At 45.8% G+C, this 27,362-nt stretch overlaps 1 protein-coding gene across 6 annotated transcripts in view; it reads left to right on the plus strand.

Annotated features, from left to right (window-relative positions):
• The window catches only part of mgat3b (beta-1,4-mannosyl-glycoprotein 4-beta-N-acetylglucosaminyltransferase b), a 33,429-nt gene extending 6,321 nt beyond the window's left edge, over nucleotides 1-27,108 (plus strand). For 3 of the 6 annotated variants that reach the window (XM_079730435.1, XM_079730439.1, XM_079730438.1), the window contains 4 exons: nucleotides 22,079-22,577; nucleotides 23,453-24,114; nucleotides 25,388-25,670; nucleotides 26,599-27,108. In XM_079730435.1, the coding sequence (XP_079586561.1) occupies nucleotides 22,079-22,577; nucleotides 23,453-24,114; nucleotides 25,388-25,670; nucleotides 26,599-27,099 (1,945 nt within the window). In that variant the 3' untranslated portion in view covers nucleotides 27,100-27,108. Of the gene's footprint in view, nucleotides 1-17,724; nucleotides 17,803-20,462; nucleotides 20,572-20,595; nucleotides 21,161-22,078; nucleotides 22,578-23,452; nucleotides 24,115-25,387; nucleotides 25,671-26,598 lie in introns of those variants that run through there. The other 3 variants (XM_079730436.1, XM_079730440.1, XM_079730437.1) reach the window with 3 other exon arrangements.
• Nucleotides 27,109-27,362: the final 254 nt, after the last annotated feature.

Raw genomic sequence — 27,362 nt, forward strand, 5'->3', positions numbered from 1 at the left:
TGAATGTTTAGCCTCTGTGCACATTGATGGCGAACAGGCGGGTCACCCAGAGGTCTCAGCAGGCGTGAAGAAACAACAAACCACTAGCAAACGGCCATGCTAATGAGCTTAGCAACCAATGGCCAACAGCGTGTTGACTTCCAAGCGACACGGCCCATAATGGCGTCGCTGTGAAAATGTGGAAACAGGTTGGCTACGTGGCTAGGTGTCTTTATCTCTCTTCATTCCTCTTTGTCCTGCCCTGTGGACTGGGTATCTATGTGTATCTCTGTGTGTGTGTTTGTGTGTGGCTCTCATTTTAAGTGATTTGAAAATCCCAGTATCCGCCGATGGATTAGATCAAATAAATAGAAGATCCAACCGACAGCATTCTGGGAGACTGAAGTGAACCCGGATGGACAGGGACCGGAGTGGCGTCAACTTTCGCCTGAGGAGGGGATCAATAAGTGTGCTTAAGAGAGAAGAGAGCTCACGTAAAGCACTCACAAGGTCCTGTTAGCTCTCACTCTCAGCTCCATAACATGTAGGGAAGGGTTTGTGTGTTGTAAACATATCCATGTTAGCCTAGCTATCTCGCTGAAGACATAGCCCTGCTTGGCCTAGCTATCTCTCTAGAGTCTAATACATAACTTTGTTTGCCCAGCCCCCTGTTTATGTATTAAAATATAGCTCTGTTAGCACAGCTGTCTCTCCGCATCTTTGAACAAAGCCCTGCTAGCCTAGCTGTTTCTCTGTATTATATATGCTAGCCTAGCTGTCTTTCTATTGAGTCAAACAAAGCCAGAACTGCACCCTGAGCAATAGTGTGTACTGCTAATGCAGGGTAGGATGTTTGACTTGAAAGGTGCTGGGTTTGTATCCCAGATAGGCAGTCTACCTGTAGGGATATCTTGCTCTAAGATGTCTAGCCCTAGGCCATCCTTTTAATGACATGTTCACTGTTGGTCTCTTTGGATTAAAATTTAAACTAAATAACAGCAAATATTAGTGAACAAAAAAGAAAGGAATACCTTAAAATGTATTAAAACACTAGGAACAGAAAGCCAGCTTAATCACAGCGATATGTCAGACAGGGGATGCTGGAAATGCTGATGTGATGTGATACCTTGTGAACTGGCAGCCTACCTGCTCTCCCACCACTCACCTGGCATAATTCTGCTCACTTGGGACCATGGGACCGAGATGGGAAACACAAGCCTTACCCTGGGACTGCCCCAACCATTGAGCTTCACAGCTTCACACAACCCCAGCACCCTGCCCCTCCATCTGGGACACTTGTGCACAATGTGCCGGGTACTGTTTTCCTAGCTGGGAGCCCATGTTGAACAGGTGTCTTGTTTGCGATTCAATTTATTTTTCCTCCTCAATCTGGGACACTCATACACAATGTCCTGGGTACTCTTCATCTGGAAGCCCCAAACTGAGAGGCTGATATTTATCATAGTTTTCCCTTTACAATTCACTGATTCATTATTCTTGGCGGGTAAAGGTTTTGCAACCAGAGCGGCCTGCCAGGGTCAGTGTTAGGGTTAGGGTTGCCAAACTCTCGACTTCTTCCCAGGCCATGGGATATTCTACAACTGAGACCACCCAGGGGGGTCTAGAATCTGACGAAGCTACTGGATTCGCTCTGTGAGAAGGTCAGGTGAATTTCAGATGGATCTGCTTGTCAACGACTATAGTATTTGAACAACAGCGACATGAAACTGAAGCTTTATTACCCGGGATGAGGTAATGCTGGTTTCCAGGGGTAACACACACCCTTCCCTAGCACCTGTTTAACGGAGGTGTGGAGAAGATGCACATTGTTGTCCTGGGTGCGTCAATGGCGTAAACAGGGTATCCGGTGTCTGCGTTGTAGCCTTCATGAAAGCATCGGTAGATGTTTGTTGTTCTTCTCATGTGGGCGAAGTCTTGTCATTCTTTTGTACGGGAAGATGATTACCGTCATCACACAGATGAAGGCTGTTTCTGTTACCCAGGCTGCTCCTGGCGAGGATTGTACCCCCACTCTGCTCTGTTATGGTAATTATTTTGATGATGGATGTCATGGCCATTGGAAATCTTAGCTAGTGTTAGTGTGTTTTCTGTTACCCACCAAACGTATGTGTCTCTGTCTGTGTTGGGTCTATGGTCTGTTCAGTATATTTTAGTGCATATTATATATACTGTATGTATTTATAATGCATGATGCACTTCTTCCATCCCAGATGTGAAAGAAGGGTGTCACAGCACAGAGTGCAGAAGAGTAAGCATAAAAAAAATGGGCCATTTTTTTTTTCAACACTTCTTTGACATGGGGACATGGCATTTTACCTTCATGTATTATAGATTTTTCAACTTTTAAACCATACAATTATTAAAACATCACATCTTGATGATTCAAATATATATTTTTATTATTTTATTCATAATCAAATTCATGTCTTACTCCACAAAGCTTCACGCAAAAATAAAATACATTGGGCTGCATATGTCACCACCGAGAATAATGATGATCATAACAAATCATTACAAAAGGTACTTGGTTTAATCCCCAGTGTCTGCGGCCAAAACCCTACCTGCTCCTTAAGGCCATATCTTAACTCATCGTAAGTCACTTTGGATAAAGTGCTGCTAGGAACTGAATAGTTGGGGTGGCTCAAGCCGCTACCATATAGCCATTGTCTTCTTCCAACCCAGATTAGATTCTGACCCGCTGTCATAGTCTATATGCCATTCTCTCTCTCAGCTGACATCCCTGTGTTTCCCTCTACCCTGTTCTTAAAGGCACAAAACCCCATAAATACTCAATAATGAATAGCATTCATCCATGTTTGTGCGTTTTTGGCATCATATTGAGATAAGAAGAGTTTGGTGGCCACAAGGTGCTTTCAATCCGCGATGCTTGACATGTTGTTGTGGTGTTGTGAAAAAGCCTGCCGTAGCGGCAGAGCGATGTAGTGTTGTATTTCATGACTTCCGTGACTTAAAGCCTTGACACCCTGATGCAGCGTGATGCCCATACGTCAATCAGCTAGCCGTGCGGCATGCTGGTGCATGGCGGTCGAGTGCACTGGTTTCCAACCTTTGATTTTGGGTGGACCACTGAATAAGACATATTGCGGACCACCTCATATGCAAGCAGTAAAAAAGTTAGGATTGCCAGCGCCCCTTAAATACACAAATATAACTGCAAGACAGCAAATGGGTTTATTTGGAAAACCTATGATGGATGTCTTTCATTATAGTTAATGAACAATAATTATAATACATTTATTTTCGATAATCTTTATTATTTTTTTATTTTTTTTGTAAATCGATCTAACAATCTGTTTAAATCCCATGTACAACCTGCATTACCCTACGCGTACCACCAGGGATATAAAACTGTCTAGTGGTTGGGGTCCTGTACTCACCACCAAAAGGTTCTTGGTTCTAACCCCAATGTCCTGTTAGACAGAATTTCCTTTCTTATTTTCATTTTGGAAAAAGTTACATTAAATGTTACATAATAGATAAAGCTTGCATTCAACATATATTTTTATGTTTAAAAACCCAGCACACTGCCTGTGCCGGAAGGCGTCCCTGGGACAGACACAAAGACCTACAAACACTTACTTACTTATTCACAAGCACAAACACACACACACACACACACATACACAAACACACACACACAATCACGTTCACATGGTATGTCCAAGACATACGATCACAACTCTTAACCCCCCCCCCCCCCCCCCACTCACTCCCAAGCCCACAAAGCCTCTACTGACTCTAGATTTCAGAACTCTGTCTCCCATACAGACAACAACCATGCAGACAATGGGGAGCACTATGCTAGAGTCTGCTTCTTCATTGGCCGGACAGGCCGATATCCCTCCCCGTCTCCCAGAAGCCTTCACTCATCCTAAAGGAGAGGTTTTCTGAGACCCCACGTTAATTATTGAGATTGTTTATTTGTAGATGTAAACAAGCCATGAATTTTGTGCAACTCACACCTTCTAGCACTTTATGCGCATTGATCTTGTTTTGTCCTACACAAGAAAGCACATAAAAACTTCCCCGGCTAGGTATTTTTCTCCAATAGTGCCCACAAACAAACCATAAGTTTAGATATTATGTTAACCACTGTGCATGCTCATGGATTTAGAAACATAGTACATTGCAATGGTAAGCACTTGAAAGTGTGGACCATTCCAAATTCAAATGAGACAATAACATTTTAATACTATAATAACTGAAAACTTCAGTTACTATATTTCCAGCAGTATAAACACAACAAACTGTGTAGTCTGTAGTTTCTCAACATCCAAGATAGCCCGTTTTCCTCGGTTTGATGACTTTATAAATCTGTTTATTCCCCAGGTGGGATCTGTTTTTCACAGGGGAGGTGTAACACTCAATATTATGGCTGTCTGGTTTGTTTTGTTCAGTGGAGACTCCTGAAATGCCAACCCAGAATATTCACTACAGGTCTGAAAATTATGGGTCTTGACGCCACTTATCTCCCAATGGGTATATACTGTGACAAACTGCCTTTTACACTCATTTGCCTCTTCCTCATTTGCATTTTCTTTGCATTCTTCAGCCTCATCAATTATATTTACCCCAAATTATACATTTGGTATTCTTCATGGGGATGAAATATTCAAACACACAAAATATTCTTAATGGGGACGATGGTTCCATGAACTATGTCGGATATGATTCCCCCTGATGGTGCCTAGACGCTGGTGGGGCTGAGACTTTGCCCTGGATACCTCAGCCCAGGAGGCTCTAATCTCTTCCTCCGTAGACAGGTGACGCTTAGTCCCAGAGGTGAAGGGGATGAAGGAGGGTTGCAATCAGTCTCAATGAAAACAACACCCAAGGGACAAGCATAAATGAGAGATGTTTATATCCTCGTTTTGCGTTGGAGCGCAATTGTACTCCTGTTAATGTAAGAGGTCCAGATCGGTTAAGAGATTAGAGATTATTATCTGTTGTCACATTTAGCAGACACTTTTATCCAAAGCGACTTGCAACCATTTACACACCTCGACAAGAAAAAGCAGGGGATCGAACTAGCAACCCTCTGGTTACAAGTCAACAACATCATTGTTAAATTTAGTAACTAATTAAGATCATATCATGTCTCGGCATCATCAACACGACATGTGTGAGGCGGTTTTTTTGTGAAAGGACATTAATATGAACACACATACCAAGGTGTGTACAGCAGAAGTGGGACATTTGAAATACTTGCTGACATTGGACCTGTTAGTATCATCTGACCCGTTTGTCATTGTTTTTTATCCAGGGCGGAAGAAGTCCCCATTTAGGCAATAACACAAAGCCTTCTAAGTTTTGCTGAGAAGGGCCATGACTTTCGTCACTTGGACCCATTGAGAGAGATAGAGAAACCGCCCTGTTGCTCTGACATGCTGGACTGTTGTGGAGTTTCAATAGGTCTCCTCTCTGTGAATCTGCACACAGACCCATCGGACACCCACACAGACCCAGCAGACAGGCCCAGGACACAAAGGGGAAACTGCGACACACTGTCAACAGCAGCATAGAAGGGCGTTGTATGAGGCAGGATAGTGTTGGGGGGAGCGAGGGTGTTGGATGTCCAGCTGAAAGGTTTTGGTTATCCATTCTCAACAAACTGCATCTGTTGTTTTCGGAGGAAAGCCTCTGCTAAATGACTACATAGTAAAATGAGTGGTGAATAGCAGGGCTGTTCTTGACAGCAGAGCCGCTGTTGGGAATATTGGCTCTGAAAAAATCTATTTGACTCAACAGTGATCAAAGATAAACGAAATTTATGATAAACTCAGCCATCATTGTTATAGTATATCTTCTCATCCCTGCTGCTGATCTTGATCAAAGGGCAACTATGGGATGGCTTCGGCAACGAGGCCTAATAAATTTCCAACTGAAAAAGTTATGTATCGAATTGTTCCAGTGAAACAAGATTATGATAATTTTCCAGTGGCTGGAGATAGGAGCTATTAAACAAAAATCAACCCCATAGTGACCGCTTACCAATTGGTTCATACCACTTGGTAGGCTTGGTTTGTGTTTGTGCGCCTTCGTACTGACATGGCATCCACTTTAAAATGTTTTGTAATAGCTATTTAACATCCAGGTTATTAAAAGACTTTCGATTAAATCAATTCAACCAACGAATCCCCCACTGCTAGACATTCAAACGCACATGCAGGGTTGTGTGGATGATCAGAATTAGAATGTCATTAAAGACCTCTGAAGAATAAGTACCGCCTCCAAGTCACCTGGTTCCATCGGTTAAATGTCTATGGGAAACATAGACATTTAACCGATCCACTTGGGTTTTGGATTGTCGGTGCCGTAAGTAGCAAACGATTATAAATGCTACTTTAACGGCACCGACGATCCAAAACCCAAGTGGAATCTAGATGGAAAGAGTGTTTAGTTCAAAACGTGAGCAGCTTTTACTTCTTCGCCACCTAGTGAGTTTGTTATGTACAATCATTCAAAAACTCCCATGTTATTTCCCATAGACATTTGACCGATGAAACCAGACCCTCGGAGGCGGGATTTATTCTTCAGAGGTCTATAAACCCGTTTTTGCGTTTGTGTTTGTTGCGACTAGCCGTCTATATATTTACATGCGTCTATACCCCTGCTCTGGGCTGTGGGATGCGACGCAGTGATGGTTAACCTGTTTTCTCGCCAGGTACTACAAGCTGTTGTTGTCTCCTCCACACCCCTCCCCCACCCACCCTCCTCATTTCCCCTTTAACGACATCCACGGTGCCATCATAATGGCCATGAAAAAACGTTCTCCACGTCCTAGCAGGCTGGGAGTCTGCACCCAGCATTAGCATGTGCATGGATCTGTGGATGATGATGCCTGACGTTGTCATTGATTTCGATTCTCCATTTAAAAGATAGAAATGGAGATCTTTATTCTCTGTTGTTTTTTTTCTATATGCCTTGTTGTGAGTACTGTCTGGGGATGAATGGAAACAACTAGGAGATTTGTTTGCTTCTTTTCTTTCCTGCTTGTTTTATTGGGCAGACACACACTTTATTCTCACTGAACAGAGCAATTGTCAGAACACATTGCAGGTTTGTTTGTTTACATAAGAAACGATTTGAATGCACAAAGTTTCTTTATTCCTTCAGGGCAGTTTGCAGTGCCGGCGTTGTTGTGGATTTACCACAAGACTGCATATAATGTTGGTTTGTGGGGGAGATCAGAACCAACATCCGTCACGGAGTATAGAAACATATTTTTCATGATGACTAACGACAAATGCTGAAATCGGAGGAAAGGCTACTTGTTATGTATGTGGTATACCCACATAATGAACGAACTACTTTTTGTTGTATGCGTTGCCTGTTCTATGTGTGTGCATTGATTAATGTTCCCAGTTATGTAGATCCAGTAAAAAAAACTATGTTGACTACAACTCCTGGTCTAGACATCCTTATTACGTTATAATTATGAAGTAATATATAACACTACTCCTTTAGGATAATGTCATCTCATGGTTCCAGAAGTTTTTCCATGCCAGGAAACATTGGAGTTCCTTACTAGAGAGACTATAGCTGCAGCAGAAAAATCAAATCTCTTCTGGTTCGTAAAAGCCCTGTAGTAGGGGAGGGGGGGGGGGGGAGGGGGGGGGGGATTGAGACTGGGAGAGGATGGAAGGAAGAGGGGGAGCAGGAAATGAAAGAAGGAGGGGAGGGAAGAGATGCAGAGGGTGAGTGAGGGAGGAGGAGATTGAGAGGAGCAGAGGATGATAGGAGGTGGAGGATAAGAGGGGAAGAGGATGACAGGAGGAGGAGGATGAAGGAAAGGATGGTGTTTGAACGAGGGCAATGGTGGACCATCTTTGGGGTCAGTACTCGCTGACCCTGAGATGACCCTAGTTATATAAAGGAGAAACAAATGAAAATACAACTCAGGAATAAAATGCACTTTGAGAAGATAAAATAGAGTCTATTGACACGTTCTTTAATCTCTCCAGCAAAACAAGGCCTGAGCACCCTGGAAACACATACACACACACACACACACACACACAAATCATCATGCAAAAACACAAATACTAAATACATACAGCGTCTGGGATAGTAGCTTAGCTTAGCATGATTTTGTCAAAGTGGAAGATCTTATCAGGTGATGCTAGCTGAGCCCGCCATGATCAAAGTCAATGCATTTCCCCAGGAAATGCTGGCGTAGCTCAGCATGATATATTCCAAGTGAAGGCATTTATGAGGAGAGGCAAGTTTAGCATGGTATGATCCAAGTGCAGGCTTTTATCAGGGGCTGATAGCTTAGTTCAGCATGCTATGATCCAAATGGAGGCTATTATCAGGGGCAAACAGGCTGACTAGAAAATTAAATGTGTTGCTTCGCCATAATACTGTTATACAACTTGACATGACAACTTGACATAAAACAGGTGCTAATGGGCTTTATCAGAGCCTTTGTAAAAGAGCTGACTCTTACATGTAATGCAACAGAGAGAAAAATAACTTGCCAACAACAATTACTTTTATTTGTATAACAGCATCGTTTGTCAGCAGGTTGCAAAGGGCTTTACAGGACGTTAAGAAGAAGAAATTCATATATGATGCTAAATGCTAAAAATAGACAAATGTAGTGTGGCAGGATATAACATCACAGCCTGGATAAACAGTCTCAAGAAGTGAGATGGAACGGCGACAGCGCCTGATCTCCCTCGGCGGGCCGCTGCGATGCCTTGGGGTCGCCGTGGACACAGCTTGGCCTCCACTGACATGACACTATCCTAACAAATGATGTTGTTTAGTTATGTTGAGCCCACAGCGGGTCGCTGAACAGATGTAGCCCAGGTTTTTACTCGAAGAACCAAAATATCCAGTGTAGCCGTTGACCTCTTCCCCAAGCCGAGAGAGAGAGATCTTACCACTTTTTACGTCGTTCTTTACCATTATTCTCTCGCACAATACTAGACTGAATGTCAACACCACAGTAAATTTGTGTTGCCATGAACCAATGACAGTTCTCCGTAACCGTGGCAATTTCTTGCTGTCTAAACAAGCTGTGGTGATGATGATGGTGTGATGATGAAGGCGAGAATGGTGGGGGGTAAACGGTACGATGGTGGTAGGTCATGGGTTTGGTTTGTGGTTTGTTGTGAGTATGACGGACTGACCATGCTTATAAAAAATTATAATTGCAAAAAGACGTACCATGCCTGGTTCGGTCCCCTGCTGCGCCTAGCTAAGTGTAGGGGTGTTCCCATACAAGACACACCTCACCATAATCCCTCAAAACAACATTGCTGTTTCCTTTGCATGGCGTATGCCGTTGTTGGTGAATGTGTTTATGAAGGGGTGAATGTAAGGCAATCATTGTAAAGCGCTTTGAGTAGCCGCCAATCGGAATAGCGTTGGAGTTAATTTACCACTTACCATTCAACCGACCTTACACAACATGATTGCTGTTCATTGTTCGTTGTCGCAATGACATTTTTTCCCCATAAGGTCGTTGTTGTGATTTATTGAATTTGAATGTGTGATTATGCAGGGACACATCCTGAGGGGACTGAATCTGTACACGTCTTGTCACTCTACATCTTATTGAAACAGAAGTTTGATGACCGTGGTGTGTGTGTGTGTGTGTGTGTGTGTGTGTGTGTGTGTGTGTGTGTGTGTGTGTGTGTGGGTGTGTGTGTGTGTGTGTGCGTGTGCATGTGTACCAACCTCTTAATGATTCCAGCCCATGAAAAATTGAGAGGGCAGATATAAATGTTATTGTGTCATTGTCTTTCTGTCTTTCTCCATCGATCTCCATCTCTTGGTCTCTCTCCCTCCCTTGCTCTCTCTCTCTCTCCCCCTCTCTCTCCCCTCTCTCTCTCTCTCTCTCTCTCTCTCTATAGAATGCATTCATTGTCCTCCCTCTTCTTCCGTATCCTCTTTCTCTATGTGCTGCTGTTGTTGCTGCTGTTGTTGTTGTTGTTGGACACGTAGGCTGTCATGCGTGTCCCCATTGCCATGTTAACTCAAGTCCAGTCATTGCATCACCTCATCTGTGCTGTTCTCTGATCTGTGCTGTGATTTCTCTGATTTCTTTAATCAGGTTTGGAATTCTTGAGGGTTCTGGAGCCTCATTTGCCCAAGTTGTAATTGTTCTAGATCCTAATTGGCCCAATCTTTGGCAGTTCTAGTTCCCCAATGGAGCAGCCTGTGGTGGTTCTGCTTTTTTCACTGTCACATGTATAAAACAAGGTACAAGCTACAAAACTGGATGCTAGCCAAGTGCTAATGCATCCTTTCCCGCAGGGCCCACCATGAATTTAGCAGAGTTGCTTCAACATGCGAGTCCTCATCTTTCACCGTTTGCTAATCGGATGAAGCTTCAGTAGGAAATGGACAAAAACCATCATACTGGAAATGCTCAACACTGAATGAGGGAATTATCAATGCTTCATTTGAGCTAGTTAACATTTCATGTAAACAAGGAAGGTTTGTGTTCAAGGCACTGAAAGAAGACATACTAATTTGCAAGTCAAATTAGAAGTTTGATGACCACATGTTTGTATGTGTGTGTGAGTGTGTGTGTGTGGTGTGCATCCAGCACCTAATGATTTCAGTCCATTAGTCTTTCTCAATCTATCTCCATCTCTCTGTCTCTCACTCTCCCTTGCTCTCTCTCTGTGTCTCTGTCTCATTACAGAAGTTCATCATTCTCCTCCCTCTTCTTCCTTCAGTGTTGGTGTGTATGCATAGTGTCCTCTTTCTCTCTATGTGCTGCTGTTGTTGTTGTTGGATACGTAAGCTAAGCACTCTGAGGCTGGTATGCGTGTCACCATTTCCGTGTTCAATGAGGTCTTGTCATCGCATCACTTCATCTGGTGCTGGTCTCAGATCTGCGTCGTCCACACTGGAACACTATCTGCCGCTTCAGCCCCAACAAGGAAGTAGCATTAGCCTTGATTGTTCATTTTTTTACTAACTGTCCTAGTATTTTAAGATTTTTTTTTTAAATTTTGAACCTGGGTATCAGCATTGTGTCATGCTACCATTAAATGTCTACCTTCAGGTCACATATTACATTCCTCACTATCCTTGGAAGGAGGGATCCATTTCTCTGTGTTCCTCCTACCAGATTCTTGCTTGATGATTAGGAGGGGTTTTCCTTGTACTTTTAGAGGGCTTAGGGTCGCATTATGTGGGGCCTGTGAAGCCATTTGAGACTGGAACTTGGATTAAAGGCCATACAAATAAAGCAGACTTGATTGACGAGTAGGAGATGAAGGAGGAAGCAGAAGTCCTAGTTTGAGAAATGAAATCATGACTGAAGTATACGAGTAGCTACAAATACTAGTATGCCAAATGCAAGTAAGAAGGCTTTAATATTTAAAGTAGAGGATGTAAGAAGACAGGGATATATTTACAGTTGATTTGTGACCCACTACTTCCTTATACGCTATTGTTTCCAAAAAGAAACAGTATCTGTGATCATATCAATGAGTGCCTTTCTCCCCTTCTTTGTTCCTTCCCTGATATCACATAGCCAGGAGCTTCATGAGAGAATATCAAAGTACTGGTGAGGCGGGGACTGTGCTGAGGCGTGCTGTGCGTGTGTGTGTTGTGTGTTGTGTGTTGTGTGTGTGTGTGTGTGTGTGTGTGTGTGTGTGTGTGTTGTGTGTGTGTACCTCCTTGGCCTCTTCCTCCATAAACGTACGTTACAGGCAAGGCATTGTGGTTCAGGTGTTTAGGCCAAAAATCCAAGTGATTGATCCAACAACTCAAGTTTACCTTGTCTCATCCGTCATAAGGTTGCTTGTCCCATCCAAACTAAGGCTTGGGTCCTTTCCAGCTTAACAGGTACAGAATATCGTTAACAATGCTAGGATTACCTGAAAAGGTTTGATTAACTTTTCAGCTCAATTGATTGAGCAAGGCATATACACTGCCGGGGTCAACAACCAATTTTCCAGCATAGAGTGTGTGAACGGAAGATTCACAATCTTGCGGTCTTGTCTTCACACAGAGGCACATTTAATCACACGCAGAATTACTCATTGAAGACATTTGAATTATCAGCAGCTGAAACCATAGCAAGTCAGGCGGAGGCAGAATAAATAGACCCTAGGCCAAAATAAACATGCTCTGCCTCGCAGAGCGCCTCTGCTTGGTCCGCGGTGTCAGCGCTCATTGGTTAACCGGGGAGCAGGATAATGGCATGCGTGCTTTACCCTAGCCATCTAGGCTTGAGCATTGCTGTGTAACCGCGGACAGGGGTTTGATTTCCTTGTCTATCTCAACTTGCAGAGCAAGGCTTTGACACACAATAAATAAATGAATTAAATTGAATCATTGTGAGTTGTAACTTGTATTTGCTTGGAGCGCCCTGAAACCACACCATTTACCTTCAATGCAAAACAACTCATGGTGAAGTTTACTTCTTCTTCAAACCTGCATATTTTCTTTACTTACTTCCCTCCTCTGACCGACCGACATGCTTTTACACCCAGCAGATAACACAACGGGTAAGGTGGCTTCTATTTTTCTATTTGCCAATTTTATCCTGTTTACCATCAAGTAAATGTAAGGTCACAAAGATATGTTGAGGGCAACTCGTCAGCCCAGCCTCTGTCTGTCTCCCCCTCTAACTCTCGCTCTGTCTATGTTGTTCTCTTTCTCTACTTTCTGTGTCTCTCTCCATCTCTTTCTGTCTGTCTGTTTTTCTTTTTCCCTTTATCTCCAACTATATATGTGTGTGAGTGGAGGTCCTCTCTGACTTTCACAACCGCTCGCATCTCTCTCTCCCTGTCAGCCTGACTTTCTGCTCTTTCCCCCTTGCTGTCTTCACTTCAATCTAAAATCGTCTTTCAATCTCTGTCTTACTTGCTTTCTCTCTTTCTCTATCTCTCTCTCTTTCTCTCTCTCCCAGGAGCCCTGTGGCTAATGACTGCCTGCTCGTTCCCCTCTCCCCGTGTGTCATCTCTCCATCTGTCTCTCCTTCCCCTCGCCGGGGTACACCCATTAACCTGTGATTAGTGCGGGCTACCTGGTGCTAAACGCGTTCCGCTTGGTGTTTCGCAGTTTTTAGCGCTGGCTTGCGCTCCATCCTTCTGTTGGTCATTAGCCACCTGAGCATCGCCCAACAGCTGGCCAGTAAACTTAACATAATCTGAACTTTGTTATTTTGCACCATCACCCTAAAGAAGTACCGGATGTGTCGTGTGATTTTCCAGTGAGCAGGATATTTTTTAAAGTGAAGGTATGCTGGGTGTGTTCCTGACGGTATGTCCTCCACCTTTGCATCAGTGGTTTTTACTGTTTTAATCGGTTCCATTACGATCCTTAATAGGATCTGTCCATGGTTTCATTAAAACCCCATCGCCACCCCATCATTCCTGAGACATCTAATGTGGTATCTTCCTGACCTATACCAAGTCTAATTGGATGAGTCCATTATGCTGGCTCTTATGGGATTATTTCCTTGACAAAGGGATCACAACGATTTCCCGCTTCTAAGCATCCGGGCCGAATGCAAGTCTCACCTGTGTACTCAGGCAGCGAGAGGTTTTGTAAGAGAGACCATAGCTGTCTGCGAGCCATCTCTTCCGGGCATGTCTGTTCATTGTTGAGTTCAACACTGTGGGGGCATTCCAATATTAACTCCTACGTACTCCATTTTATTGCTGGTTCGCAGTACCCTCGAAGAGAAAAGTATTCAGTAACAGTTCATTGTGAAGGCGGACAGTGAGCACTGTGGAGAGGAGACAGCTGAGCGTCTTCTGCGTCATTAAAGGCCATGTCAACTGTTGATGATGTAGGGCCCTCAACTTCAGAATCCTGGTGTAATCCGTGTGTAATGACATCATCGCAAAATCCCTAGAGCACTTCCTCTGTAGGATACACGAGACAGTTGATCGGAGCTGCTTCGCCGACCACTTTAGGCTGCTTTCTTTAGCATACTTTGTTATTGGACAGAGGGTGCAATGCTATTGTGCGGAACCTCTGGAGGCTTAGGAAGCAAGGGCTAGCGTCTACAGCGACTATCGTAACGCTTTGAGAGTTCTTATGGTGCTATGGTTTCCCTTTCCCTCTGGGATTGCATCAGTAAGGAGGTCAGAGATGCTCAGAATTTAATTTCACCATGTCTCAAATCTTTTTTTTTTGTTTGTTTGTGACTTTCTAAGAGCCACAAACGAAGCAACAACACCCACAATATAGACTCCTTTCCTTTTATCACACTCGCTTTTAACCCGCAAACACACACACACGCGCACACACACACACGTCATGCATTCGCAGGGCAACTTCAATGGTTGCGGCACAAATGAAAGCGGCATCTCTCGCCATTGCGTGTTCCCTCCTCTGGCATCGGAAAATGCGCAACGAAAGATACAAGAAGCGCTTAACACATTCACTCATTTTTCATTGGTTTAGCAGGGGTTTTCAAACTGTGAGGCGCGCCTCCCCTGGGGAGCGCAAGAGTTCTTCAGGGGGGGGCGCGTCGTGAGAAAAAAATATACCAGAAAAAGTAACGCAAAAAAAACGCAAAGACGAAGATGCGCGTAAACACTATATAGTGTTTATGATATAGTGCACTATATAGGGAACGAATAAACGAGAATTCGGACCCTACGCTGAACTTTTCTAAACGTCATTTGCGTCAGTAAATGCGCCGGGTATTTGTGCAACGCAGACAGCTGCGCCCACATCATGTAAACAAACCGGGCACCCACGAGGAAAACTGCAGGTTGTATTGATGATGATTGACATTTCCTTGATCAAGGTTTTTTTTTATTAATTTTGAATGCTACATTTTCTATGTTAAATCCCAAATAAATTGTTGACATTTCTATTCGTTTTCGCGGTTATCCAGCTTCTTCTTCTCCGGAAAACACCACCGCATTGCATTGTGGTATACGGGAGTAACATGTACGGAACAAATCCCTCAAATTTTGGGTATTTTGAGTCCACTATATAGTGCATGAAATTTACCACTGAGAATTCGAACACCACTAAAAAATGGCGAGCACCATATATAGTGCACTATATCCGTGATAGGGAACGATTTTGAACACAGCTACGCAAACTCATTGCTCCCACTAAAGTTGAGATGAGCTAAAAAGGAGGCTAAACTGGCAGTTTACAGATTAAGATGTTCAAATGGATTTTAAAAACGTTAAGCAAAAACATGCTTGGATAAAGATGGTAAAATTTGTTAAGAAATGTGTTTAAAAACGCACAAAGATGTTTAGAATGTTTCAAAAATATGTTTAAAATGTTTCAAAAATGTTTCAAAAAAATATGATCAGAGATCTTTAAAATGTGTAAAATATGATCAGAGATGTTTAAGATATGATCAGAGATGTTTAAAATGTGTAAAACAATTAAAAGATCTTTCAAAACACAGGGATTTCGAAAAAAAAATTTGGGCGGGGGCTCAGCTGAAATTTGTTCTCTGAGGGGGGGCTCACTCTCTCATACTTTGAAAACCCCTGGTTTAGAAGATAATGGTGCACCTGGGGACACCAATGCCCTAGAGGAGGTCCTCACTCGGTTACAAAGTGGGGACCGCCCGTTCCCCTGTGATTACAGCTGATCTGAACCCAAACTAATGGCTTGGCTCCACAACCGCTACGCTAACCGCTATGGAGCTAGCGCCAGTGAAATTAGCGGAAAGGCTCCCGATGCTATCTGAGAGGATCACAGAGAGAGCAGAACCGCTAAGTGGATCATTAGGCATTTATACACTGCCAAGCCGGTACGGTCGTTGCTTGGCCCACCCTGCAATTTCACTGTCTTGCCTGTGTAAAACCGAGGGGGTATATTCCGCCTTTGTCAAGGAGACGGCTTTCTTGGTTCAATGGAGAAGGCGGGACTACGCATGGAGAGTAGACCTATTTAGAATAATTTGCATAATCTGAGTGTAGGCTACAAATGTGATTAACTATTTTGCAAGTGCAAAAACGCAGTCATATCCTTTATTTTGCTGACCACTTGTTTTTTATCTTGACTTGCTAATGGATGGATTTTCTTTTTTAAATGCTTGGGTACTTCTAGAAACAGATCTACAAAGCATCTTGTAAAGTTGTACACACGCATCATATTTGTGTGTGTGTTATGTAAGCACCCCATCAAGTTCCAACTGCTGCTAGCAAGTCGTTTTATGGTTGAGCAGATCTGTGATTTAAGTAATAGCTTAACACCCTAATAGCAAACTACACATACTCATCAGCCTAGCCTTATTGCTCTCAGCATGCAGAAGCGATTTGGCTAATCCAACATTTAACACATTAGCATCTCAACACAAAGGCGATTGGTGGGTTTTATCACGTGAACTATTGCACGGCAGCTTTTCATTAGTGGTAAACGTTAATATAAAAGCAGGTGTGTTCAAATTAAGAACACAGGGGTATTAAATGATAAGTCCCACCCGGGACCTAGTGACCTACACTCGTGGAAGACTTTAGGACTGGGGCAAAGTGACTAGCAGAACCGCACACAAGGGATTTCTTGATGGGAAGTGACTAGGACAACAGTAGACTAATGAGTTGTTGTTAGCTCTGGAGTCTCAAGGACATAGCAATAAAAAAAATGGTGCGAGCAGTGGAGTACCAGGCAAAGAACCATCCTGCCTTGTAAATAGCCTCAAGTGTTTACACAGATGTGCTAGAAAGACCTCTACATGAATCGTCTTGAATCCCACCAAAGTCCCACCAAAATAAAATTATGTGTGAAAGGATCTCATGGTCAAAGAAAGAAAGAAACATAGTAAATAAGGACACAGATCCAGGCTGCGCTTATGCCTTGAGCTGTGGACGCATCACAACAGCATTAGAGGATTGACCCTGCAATAAAACGATCAGTGCAGAGAAGCCGGGAACAAAGTTCTCTTATTGAGGATTGTCTGAGTCGGCCTCTGAGAATGGGATATGGGAAATGTTGGGCAAACGCAAGACTAAACACTTCACTGTTAATGCACCTACATTTTACTAGAATCACCACAAACCACTCTTCACCACTGATATGGAGATGGTGGGGTGAATGGATGAAGAGATGGATCTATTAACGGATAGATGGACAGGTGGATGAATGAATGAATCTTAAAGGAGAATGATCCTTTTCATACAAGTCAGTGAGACACTCCAAGACTAGGTGCAGTAGGAGCGCAGGCAGAGAGAGAGAGAGAGAGAGAGAGAGAGAGAGAGAGAGAGAGAGAGAGAGATTTAAGTGCTGAGTGAGGTGGGGAGCGTTCTCCTCTCGGAGCGGGGTGCTGAATTATAGATGAGGTCAGAGGGGTGGAGGTGGCTTTCCAACCCCATCACCCCAACCACGCCCAAACTCTCTTCCTCAACTCCTTAGCACAGACCCCCCTGTTTGTTTCCTGATCTCAGGACATGAAACCACGTATAGTGCGCACACACACACACACACACACACAGTCCAGTTTGCTGGTCCCAAACACCTGCTTCCTAGTTATCATGGTCGAGCTCTTCCTTTGGGGACACACTGCACATCAAAATGGTCTGTATGTGCAACTCAAAGGATGTATGAGCACCGATAGTGGCACTTACGGTAAAGCACTGGGAGAGGCGGGCAATTCAGTTTTGGGAGTAAGATGTATTTCAAGAGTCTTTGCTTATCGACACAGAATCTCTCGCACCTTTGTTTGCTGTCCGACAGAGTTAAGTTGCACAATTTGAAATGACAAAAGCAGTGGTTAAAGACTAATGGCTCCAAACCACATGGTTGGGCAAATAAGGAAGTTTCTCTGTGTATGAACAAGGAAATCAGTCATAAGCCAGAAAACCAGCAAACACTGCGTGCTAGGTGAGCTGAACTTTATGCAACTACCGTCTTGTCTTGAAAGGTACTTTTCCCCTCGTTTTCATAGCCCCCGGTCTTCACTGTGGTAATATAGCATTTGCTACACCACTGTTTTGTAGATGCTTCTGTACAAAAATTGTAAAAATACAAAGAATTGTGGTTCAAACATGTACTCGTAAACAAATAATGGTCAAGCAAACCTACACAAAGATATTGAAATCGAAAATATTTTTTTGGTGATTAAGTCAACATCTTATTAATCGTTCCAATCGCGTAAGGCAAGTTTTACAATAAACCCACCTGCAGAATCCCGAGATCAAAACAGAAAGAATAGAATAGCGCTGCTGTGGTCGTCTATTCTAAGAATTACAGATTTTGAATAGCAGTTTGTAATTTAAACATCGCCAGTCAGAAAGATATTTGAAATTCAACATGTATTCATTTTCCAAATAATACATTAATTCTACACAATAAGAAAACTACATAGTGTCCTGGCCTAAACAATAGACCTGCAAAAATGCAAAAAACTAAACCGGATACGTCTTACATTTTGAAATGTGAAAAATTGCTGTTTAGAAGTATCTCCAACTAGCAATCTTCGACAGTCAATACAGTTCAAATAGGCATGGCCAGTGGAGCTCTGGTGTGGATGTAACCTGCATAGACTGTTTATAATAGTCCTGATTCGTGGTCTGTGTGGCTTATTCAACAAGAGTTTATTCGGTTTTTGGATCACTAAACAGCTGTGAAGGTTTGTATGCGTGGTGAGTGTGATTAGCCATTACAAGCTGTTTTAATATCAGTCCTGCCCTGTGACTTAGTGACATCACAAGTTGAAGTGTCCACCTAGATGTACGATGGCCAAATAAGACTACTAATAAGGTTGCTACAGTCCACTGGGTATGCTGGTAAACTGATCTGTCCAGCATACATCTGTTTTCCGGGGGGAGAAAGGATTCTCTTAAGGTGGATTTTGAGGCTGCCCAATAGTACACAGTTATTTTTCGGCCAGTAGCACATAGGATGTCGTCCTGTTAAGGCCAGTAGCCAATAGGATGCTCCCCTGCTGAGACCAGTAGCCAATAGAATGCACTCCTGCTGAGGCCAGTAGCCAATAGAATGCAGTCCTGCTGAGGCCAGTAGCCAATAGTATGCGCTCTTGCTGAGGCCAGCAGAAAATGGAACTGTATCATTTTCTGCAGCTACTCTGATGTTTTGTGTGTGCGTGCATGGGTGTGTGTGTGGCAGTGGTGCACACAATATCTATATGTAGGGGCTCATCTTTTAATGGCCACGAAGCAATTAAGAAAGTGGACTGACGTAGCAAATCTAATCCAACTGTGCTCCCCACTGACCCAAATCCCCCCCACACACACATACACACTCACTCAATCTCTCTCTGTCACACACAAACACTCAATCTCTCTCTGTCACACACACACACTCACTCACTCTTTCACACACGCACAACACAACACACTCGTCTTTCTCTTGCACAGACACGCACATTCACCTCCATCTTAGAGCGAGTCCGAGCAGGGCATGAACTGCCTAACAAAGAGGCCTACAGTGAGGGATAAAATGGCAGGTGGGAATCAGGGGACAGCTTCCTCACTGGTCATTGACAGACAACAGAGCCATAGGAAACTGGAGAGGAGCGGACCAAAAAGGGCCCAGGTTGGGTAAGTGTGTTGACTGTTTGGAATAGGGGAGTGCTGAAATGCATGTGATGACATTGGAAAGGACACTGGTTGCTTCTTCTTTTTGTTCTGTTTGCATGATGGGATATGGGAGACATAGATTTGGGCACATTTTCTTATATTCTTATTTTTACACATATCGTGTCCCACCTCTGCTTTGTCCCATTCCACCAACCTGTCCATAGGTCAGGATAGTCTCGTGGTGAAGCTTGTGTAACTCTCAGCCGCAAGGCTCCAAAGTAAGGTCGTTAACCCCTACCTGCAACATTTGTTACAACAAAATACAATGGTTTGTGGGTGTGGGGTGTGTGTGAGAAAAATAGTTTTCTGTTGGATAGTGGTAGGCAGCAGTTTTGACACTGGACAATTTCGGCTCCCCGTGCCACACCCTCCATGCTGCTATGACTACAGACAATGGCTAGACTATTTCAATACCCACCTCCACCCCCACACACAGTCCTCTCTGGTGCTCAGCCAAGTAATGTAACAAAACTTGTTTGTGTGTGTGTGTAGCAGAGTCGGAAAGATGAAGTCCTAATTCCTATTGGAACATGCTTCAGAACTGACCTTATGTTGCAGTTGTTGGATAGGATTCAGGAGATGTGTTCTAAACATGGCTGTGCATGCTACACACTACCCAGATGCCTTATACTGGGCTCCCCAACACAAAGGACACAGGGTGGGGATGTTGAAAGCCAGTTTACTGTAGAAGTTTGGAGTTAATGATAGATGGCCCTGGTGGTCCATGTTGCTATTCAGGAGATCTCTCCCTGATCATGTGTGGTGATGGCTGGTTTCACCTGTGCACACTGATTAATTAATGCACAACAGGTGTGTGGCCTCACCCAGCCCCAGAGTCCAATCAGACCGACTCCGGCCAGGTGAGGCTGCTCGCCAGGTGAGCTGCTCGCCAATGAAATGGTCCCGCCAATGGAATAGTCCAGCCTCACAGGAAGTAATGTAGCTGGATTGTGTTACCAAGGGTTACTAACCTCTCTGTGATTTCTCTGTAATTACTAAACAAGAAACAACACAAGGGCTAAGAAAAAGAGATTAACTGATTTCACACCAAGTAAGTAAAACTGACACCCTGGAAACCAAGGTATCGATGTAGTTATCTTAGCTTAGTAAATATCTTACCTAATTGACCATAAAACTTACTTTCACTTGATTGAAGCGTTTATAATAAAAGTATTATGTTTGATATGATTTGATATTGGGTCTAATTTCTAAAAATAAAAAAACATCCTGAAAGCGTAGCGCCAATGCTGACCAGGAAGAGGTTTACTTTTACCAGTCGGGGTAGAAATCGACTGGCTAATAGATTAATATGTAACAATGATTGATTAACCAGTGTTAATTTTAGACACTGACCTATGTCAACGGTTGTACTTTCTCAACGATCCATTCATGCAACAAAGACTGTAGCTAGACCGGTTATCGCGACGCTCTTTTGTCCCTTCTCTTTTTTCTATTCTTTCTTTCCGCTGTACATCGTTTTGTCATACAGACCAAGTCTGCAGTCAGGGATCTGTACACTACCAACTAGGACATTAGAGAGATAGTGACAGCTAAGGACCAGAGAATGGCCTGCTAGGGACAGGGAATGACCAGCTAGTGACCAGAGAGAATACTCCAACCATGTGTTTTTCTTCGTATATGTGAGTAATGGGGCATGTTTTTTTACTTTGTGTGTGTGTGTGTGTGTGTGTGTGTGTGTGTGTGTGTGTGTGTGTGTGTGTGTGTGTGTGTGTGTTGTGCTGGATGGATAGTGGTTAGGGTGTTCCCTGAGTAAGATGCCGCCTGACCCAGCCTGATCTTATTAAGAACCTATCCTCCAATTAATAAAAGATTCAATACTACACTTTGGATTTAAGCATGTAGTGTTTCCTAGTTTCCCGGCCAATGAAAAAGTCATTTTATTAACACAGAGAGACTATCTTGTTTGCCAAATCATCCTGTTTGCAGTACATCGTGGTCTTTAACAACCGCCTTTGACATTTCATCTTGTGACAACTTAACTGCTCTTCCGGACAGCAAACAAAGGTGCGAGAGTTTCTGTGTCGATAAGCCAAGCCTCTTCACACATCTCCTACTCCCAACACTTATTTGACCTCCCAGTGCTCTACTGTAAGCAGCAAGTAATACATATATGAAGAACAGGTTCCACAATCGGTGCTTACACATCCTTTGAGTTGCACATACGTGTGTGTGTGTTTGTGTGTGTGTGTGTGTGTGTGTGTGTGTGTGTGTGTGTGTGTGTCCACCTAGATGTGTGACGGATAGACGGGCAACAAAGAATGCCTTAACCCAATGTGAAGCCGTTGAGCTGCTCAATAAGAAATGTTGTGTTGTTTTATCAAGCATGGGTGTGTTAATGATGACAGGACATGTGAAAGGAGAATTGTGTGTGTGTCATTGTGTGTGTGTGGGTCTGTGTGTGGTGTACGGCCACACTGCTGGTGGTGTGTGCATTGGAGAAAACTAGCAGGTTTCTGATTGCCGACCTCATATCGTCATAGCACGCTCTGACTCCCATGTCTCCCCTCTCTCTGTCCCCTCGGCCCCCCGCCGCGCAGGATGAAAATGCGAAGGCACCGGGTGTTCCTGCTCTGCACGGTGGGCCTGTGCGTCATCTCCTTCCTGCACTACTACAAGGCGCTGCACTACGTGTCGCTGCTGCGGGAGCTGTCGGCGCCGTACCCCAACATCAAGTCCTTCATCATGGTCACCGGCTTCTTCTGGCGGGAGCAGGGCATGGCCGCCACCCCGCTCAGCTCCGCCCCGCCCGAGGAAGCCCCGCCTCTCAGGCCCCACCAACGCCCGCCCGACGCCAAAGTCCACCGTGGGGCAGGGGCAGCAGGGGGAGGTGGAGGAGGAGGAGATGGCGGGGTTGGAGGAGGAGTAGTTGGGGATGAGCTGGCCGGGGCAAAGGATGCCATGGGGGGCCGCGAGGGTATGGGGGTGGTGGGCCGGGCGGGGCTGGAGATGAGGCTCAGGGAGGAGCTGGCGCCGCCCCCTCGGCCCTGGAGGAGACCGGAGCAGGAGAACGTCGGAGTGGGAGACGCAACGTCGCAGGTGCGTGCCCCGGGGGAGAGCATCCTTAGGCAGGTTAGCTGGTTAACCACGGCCCTACAGCACCTGCATGGATCCACTTGTCTTGCAAAAGGAGGTGGGGGGGGGGGGGGGGGGGGGGCACACACCTTTCCCGATGATGACCGGATTTCTATACATTATTCCTTACATATATATTTAGCAGAGTAGGCCTAAGTAACAAATGTGTAAAAAGTTACACGTGTATTAAAAAATATGTTAGGTTGAAATCGGCCTCGGGCTCATCATTACAGTTCATGTGTCGGGCCGGGCCGGGCTCGGACAGAACGTGCACGGGCTCGGGCCGGGTCGGGCTTGATTGTCTGGGCCCGATCTAAAAACGTTAAAATAAAACCTTCCAGGTCACATGATTGGCACCAATTTTTTCTAGCGGAAACACTGCGCACGCGCACACACCGCACGTCAAGACTAAGGCAGCGACAAAGGCAGGACACTGGAAGAGATGTTTAATCTCAATGATGATTATTATTTTCAGAAATTTGTTACATTATTGACTGGGGTCTCCACATTAATGCTATGGATTTAATTACAAACTCTAGTGTGGATAAAAGCGTAATTTAAATTTGTAAATAGTGTATCAAATGTTGACTGTATATTAACGTTCCAAATGATTGTTAGCTATCTGGAAACACATGGGTTTGCTGAGTGGGCCTGGGTTCCACAGTGGTATTGTAAAGCTGTGCAAGCACCAGGTTCTGTTATCTCTTGGGTAGACTTGAATATTTGTACAGGGGATGTATTCAATACCTGCTGAATGCGGTTACGGCGTGACTTGCTGCTCCAGCTCAGTTCAACTCCCTGGGCTGTTTCTGACCCCTGTCCGTCTTGCCGTTCCCCAGGAGAGAGCTGAGGACCGCCTCAGGCGGTGGGACCTGGGCCTCAATCCGGACCCGCCGGCCAGGCCGGACCCCGTAGCAGAGAAGCTCCTAGTGGAGCACCAGGCGGGCTTCCCCAAGGGGGGATCCTCAGACCCCCTGGAGTCAATGGGAGACCTCCACATCCGGGCCTACCAGCTCAAGGACGACCGCACCTCCTACTTTGTGCGGACCAAGGCCGGAGCCCTCTGCTTCCGCCAGGGCACGGAGGTTACCCTGAAAGAGGAGCCTGGGAACGGGAAGGCCCCCGGAGGAGGTCCCCCGGGCCCCGGCCAGAGGCGGCCCCTGGAGGCCCTGCAGCAGCAGCCGGCAGGGTCGGCCTCCACGTCGGGCCCTCTGCGAGTCAAGCCCCGGGCTCGCGGCGGGAAGCGGCTGGTGAAGTGTGTGTGCCGGCCGGGCTGGCACGGGCCCTACTGCGGGGTGCCCACCATGGTGTACCACTCCAACCTGCCCACCAAGGAGCGGCTGACGCCCAGGGAGACCCCGCGCCGGGTCATCAACGCCATCAACGTCAACCACGAGTTCGACCTGCTGCACGCGCGCTTCCACGAGCTGCGGCAGGCCGTCGACCTCTTCCTGGTCTGCGAGTCCAACTTCACCGCCTACGGCGAGAGACGCCCGCTCAGGTGTGTGTGTGTGTGTGTGTGTGTGTGTGTGTGTGTGAGGGGCCAATGGTGGTGGCATTTATTGTATCACGACTTTCAGTTTGATGTAGGACAGGGTTTTCTTTCGTTCCTTCTCTCTTTCAGTTCTTCAGTACCTCACATCATCTCCGTTCGTCCTTTGAACGCTGATGAATAGAGAGCGCCACATTATTAGAATTGTATTGCTTTCAGCCAGCCTTTCTTGGCTGTAAACCCGTGTCATTTGTCCATGTGCGTCCATCTTCAGTAAGCATCCAGTAGCATATTATCAGTTGTTGAATATCACACGCTCCATCAACGGCGTGACGCTTTATCACAGCCGTCGTTGTATCACCGGCGTGACCTTGTATCTGTTGTTTAGTTCTCACTGTCACGGAATTGGAAGCTTTCTTCTGTGACTCCCGCTATATGAACATGGCGGGTCATTTTGGCACCCGCATGAGACAGAATGTCTTGTTAGAGTTGCAGAACGGTGCGAGGCAAGCGACTCAGAGATCCCTGTACCTCACGGCAAGCCATAGTGTTGAGGGGGGGGGTGGCGGCAAATCAGTCCTTTGTTGTGAATGACTGCTGAGTTGATTGGGATTATCCAAGAATCTTTATGGAGTTTGTAGAGTTTGGAGTTTATATCATTTTATATCAAAATGTATATTGCAGTGGCCTAGGAACTAATAACATTGTGCCATCTATTCATATTCTGGTTGCCTTTTAGAATGGAAGAAGATAAGACTTCCTCCTATTTCTGGTCTTAACTTTGTATTGATATATATTATATTGATCAGCATCAATCAACATGAAAGAGGAAGCGCCAGTAGAAACACTTAATAATTGCATACCTGTTGGAGAGCTGGAATGTGGCCCTTCAGCATGTGCTATGTGGCCAAGCCCATGGTTTGTAAAACTCTGCCCAAGGGCCCCAATAACCCTGTCATGTATGTCATGTACGTCATGTATGTCATGTTTGTCATGTATGTGTGTCATGTGTATGTGTCCAGCACCAAACGTCTCCCCCGGGGGACCATGAAGTGTATCTGATCTGATTGGCTAAACGCTAATCCCTTGTGGTTGCTCCCGCCCCTCCCAACTCAATCCAGGCACTATTAATGTGCCTCCAACTTCCTTCCTGTACTCCAACTTCCTGCCTGATCCCCAACTTCCTCCCCGTTCCTCCCCGTTCCTCCCTGTGCGTCCAGCGCCAAATGTCTGTGTGTATTGATCTGATTGACTAGCGTGGTTCCCCTCCCGCCCCTCCCAGCTTTCTGCAGCGGCTGCTCAACGGGACGTACGACTATGTGCAGCACAAGATCGTGTACGTGTTCCTGGACCACTTCCCCGAGGGCGGGCGGCAGGACGGCTGGATCGCCGACGACTACCTGCGCACGTACCTCACTCGCGACGGCATGGCGCGAGTGGGCGGGGTCCGGCCCGACGACGTGTTTGTCATCAACGACGCCGACGAGATCCCCGCGCACGAGGGGCTGCTCTTCCTCAAGCTCTTCGACGGCTGGACCGAGCCCTTTGCCATACACATGCGCAAGGTCTGTGGGAGAGAGAGGGGTTCAGGACGGGGCCGTGTGTATGTGGGCGCGGCGGCGGTCCGTATTTCAGTGTGGATTTAAAGTTGTGTGTGCTTTTGTGGGCTTATGTGTATGTATGGGCATGTGTTGAGGTTAAGGGAGTACCCGTAAACGTGTGTGTCAGTGCACTTGCGTGTGTGTGTGTGTGTGTGTGTGTGTGTGTTTGCTTGCTGAACTCACCAAGGGGTGGTGTGGGTTTGTTTTGCCGTGATGTAATCCCATGTGACTGGTGTTGTGTATCTGTGGTGCCAACGCCTCGGTTATTTGGAGCAGCAGATGGAAAACTGTCGCATTAAAAACAGAATGAAAACAGAATAAAATTCTCATCCTCTTCCAGCTCCCACACCCACACACACACACACACACACACACACACACACACACACACACACACACACACACACACACAGATATGTCCAGGAAACTGAATAAACCGAATCAGTCTAGCAGATTGAATCTCACCTTTCTGTCTAACCACTCATTTCCTTCCGGTTTCTGATCTGCATTGCTGAACGTCTTACCTGTTTTCTTATTTTTTTTTATACGAATAAACTAAACACAGGCACTAAATGTGCCAGAAATCTATTTGCGTGAGTTATACTGGGGGCATAAAGATGCAGACATATTTCCTCTAGGTAAGATAATTAGTATAAAAAAGTATGACATTGAAAACCACGATGCACCATGGGACATAGTGCAGAAGTGTTGGAGCTGTTTTCCCCAACTTCCTTCCTGTTATTTAACTTCCTTACTGTACGCCAACTTATTCCCCGATCTACAACTTCCTCCCCGATCCCCCACTTCCTCCCCGATCCCCAACTTGCTCCCCCTTTCCCGACCTCCTTCCTGTCCGCTAACCCTTTTGTAACCCCCCCCCCTTTTCCTCCAGTCCCTGTACGGGTTCTTCTGGAAGCAGCTGGGCTCCCTGGAGGTGGTGTCGGGCTGCACGGTGGGCATGCTGCGCCAGGTGTACGACGGCGACGGCATCCGCCTGCGCCGCCGCGAGTACTACACCATGCCAGGCTTCCGGCGCTACGAGAACGACACGGGCCACATCCTGGTGCAGTGGTCGGTCGGCAGCCCCTTCCACTTCGCCGGCTGGCACTGCTCCTGGTGCTTCTCACCGCACGGCATCCACCTCAAGCTGGTGTCGGCGCAGAACGGGGACTTCCCGCGCTGGGGTGACTACGAGGACAAGCGGGACCTGGGCTACATCAAGGACCTGATCCGCACGGGGGGCTGGTTCGACGGCTCGTTGCAGGAGTACCCCCCCACGGACCCCAAAGAGCACATGTACGCGCCTAAGTACATGCTGGAGCACTACGAGCACTTCGGATACCTCCTGGACAACCCCTACGCCCGGTCGGACGCCGCCGCCCCCGCCGGATAGGGGGCAGGGCTCGGCTTGGAGGGGGTGTCGGGGGGGGGGGGGGGGGGGGTGGCTCCGTCCAGGGGGCGCCTTGGTGCGGGACGGGGCTCTGCGGGCTCGGAGGGTGGGGCTTACAGGGTTTGGAGGCGATGGCGGGCGAGGACCCCATGTGAGTTCTGGGACCCCGCTTCGTAAAGACAGGGACACCTGACTGTAAGCCTCGCTCTGATTGGTCCCAGGAAAAACGGACTAACGCCGTGAGCTGTGAGTGGTCCCTCCGATGA

This window comes from Pollachius pollachius (genome assembly GCF_949987615.1).
Source record: "Pollachius pollachius genome assembly, chromosome: 2".
Classification (NCBI taxonomy): Eukaryota; Metazoa; Chordata; class Actinopteri; order Gadiformes; family Gadidae; genus Pollachius; species Pollachius pollachius.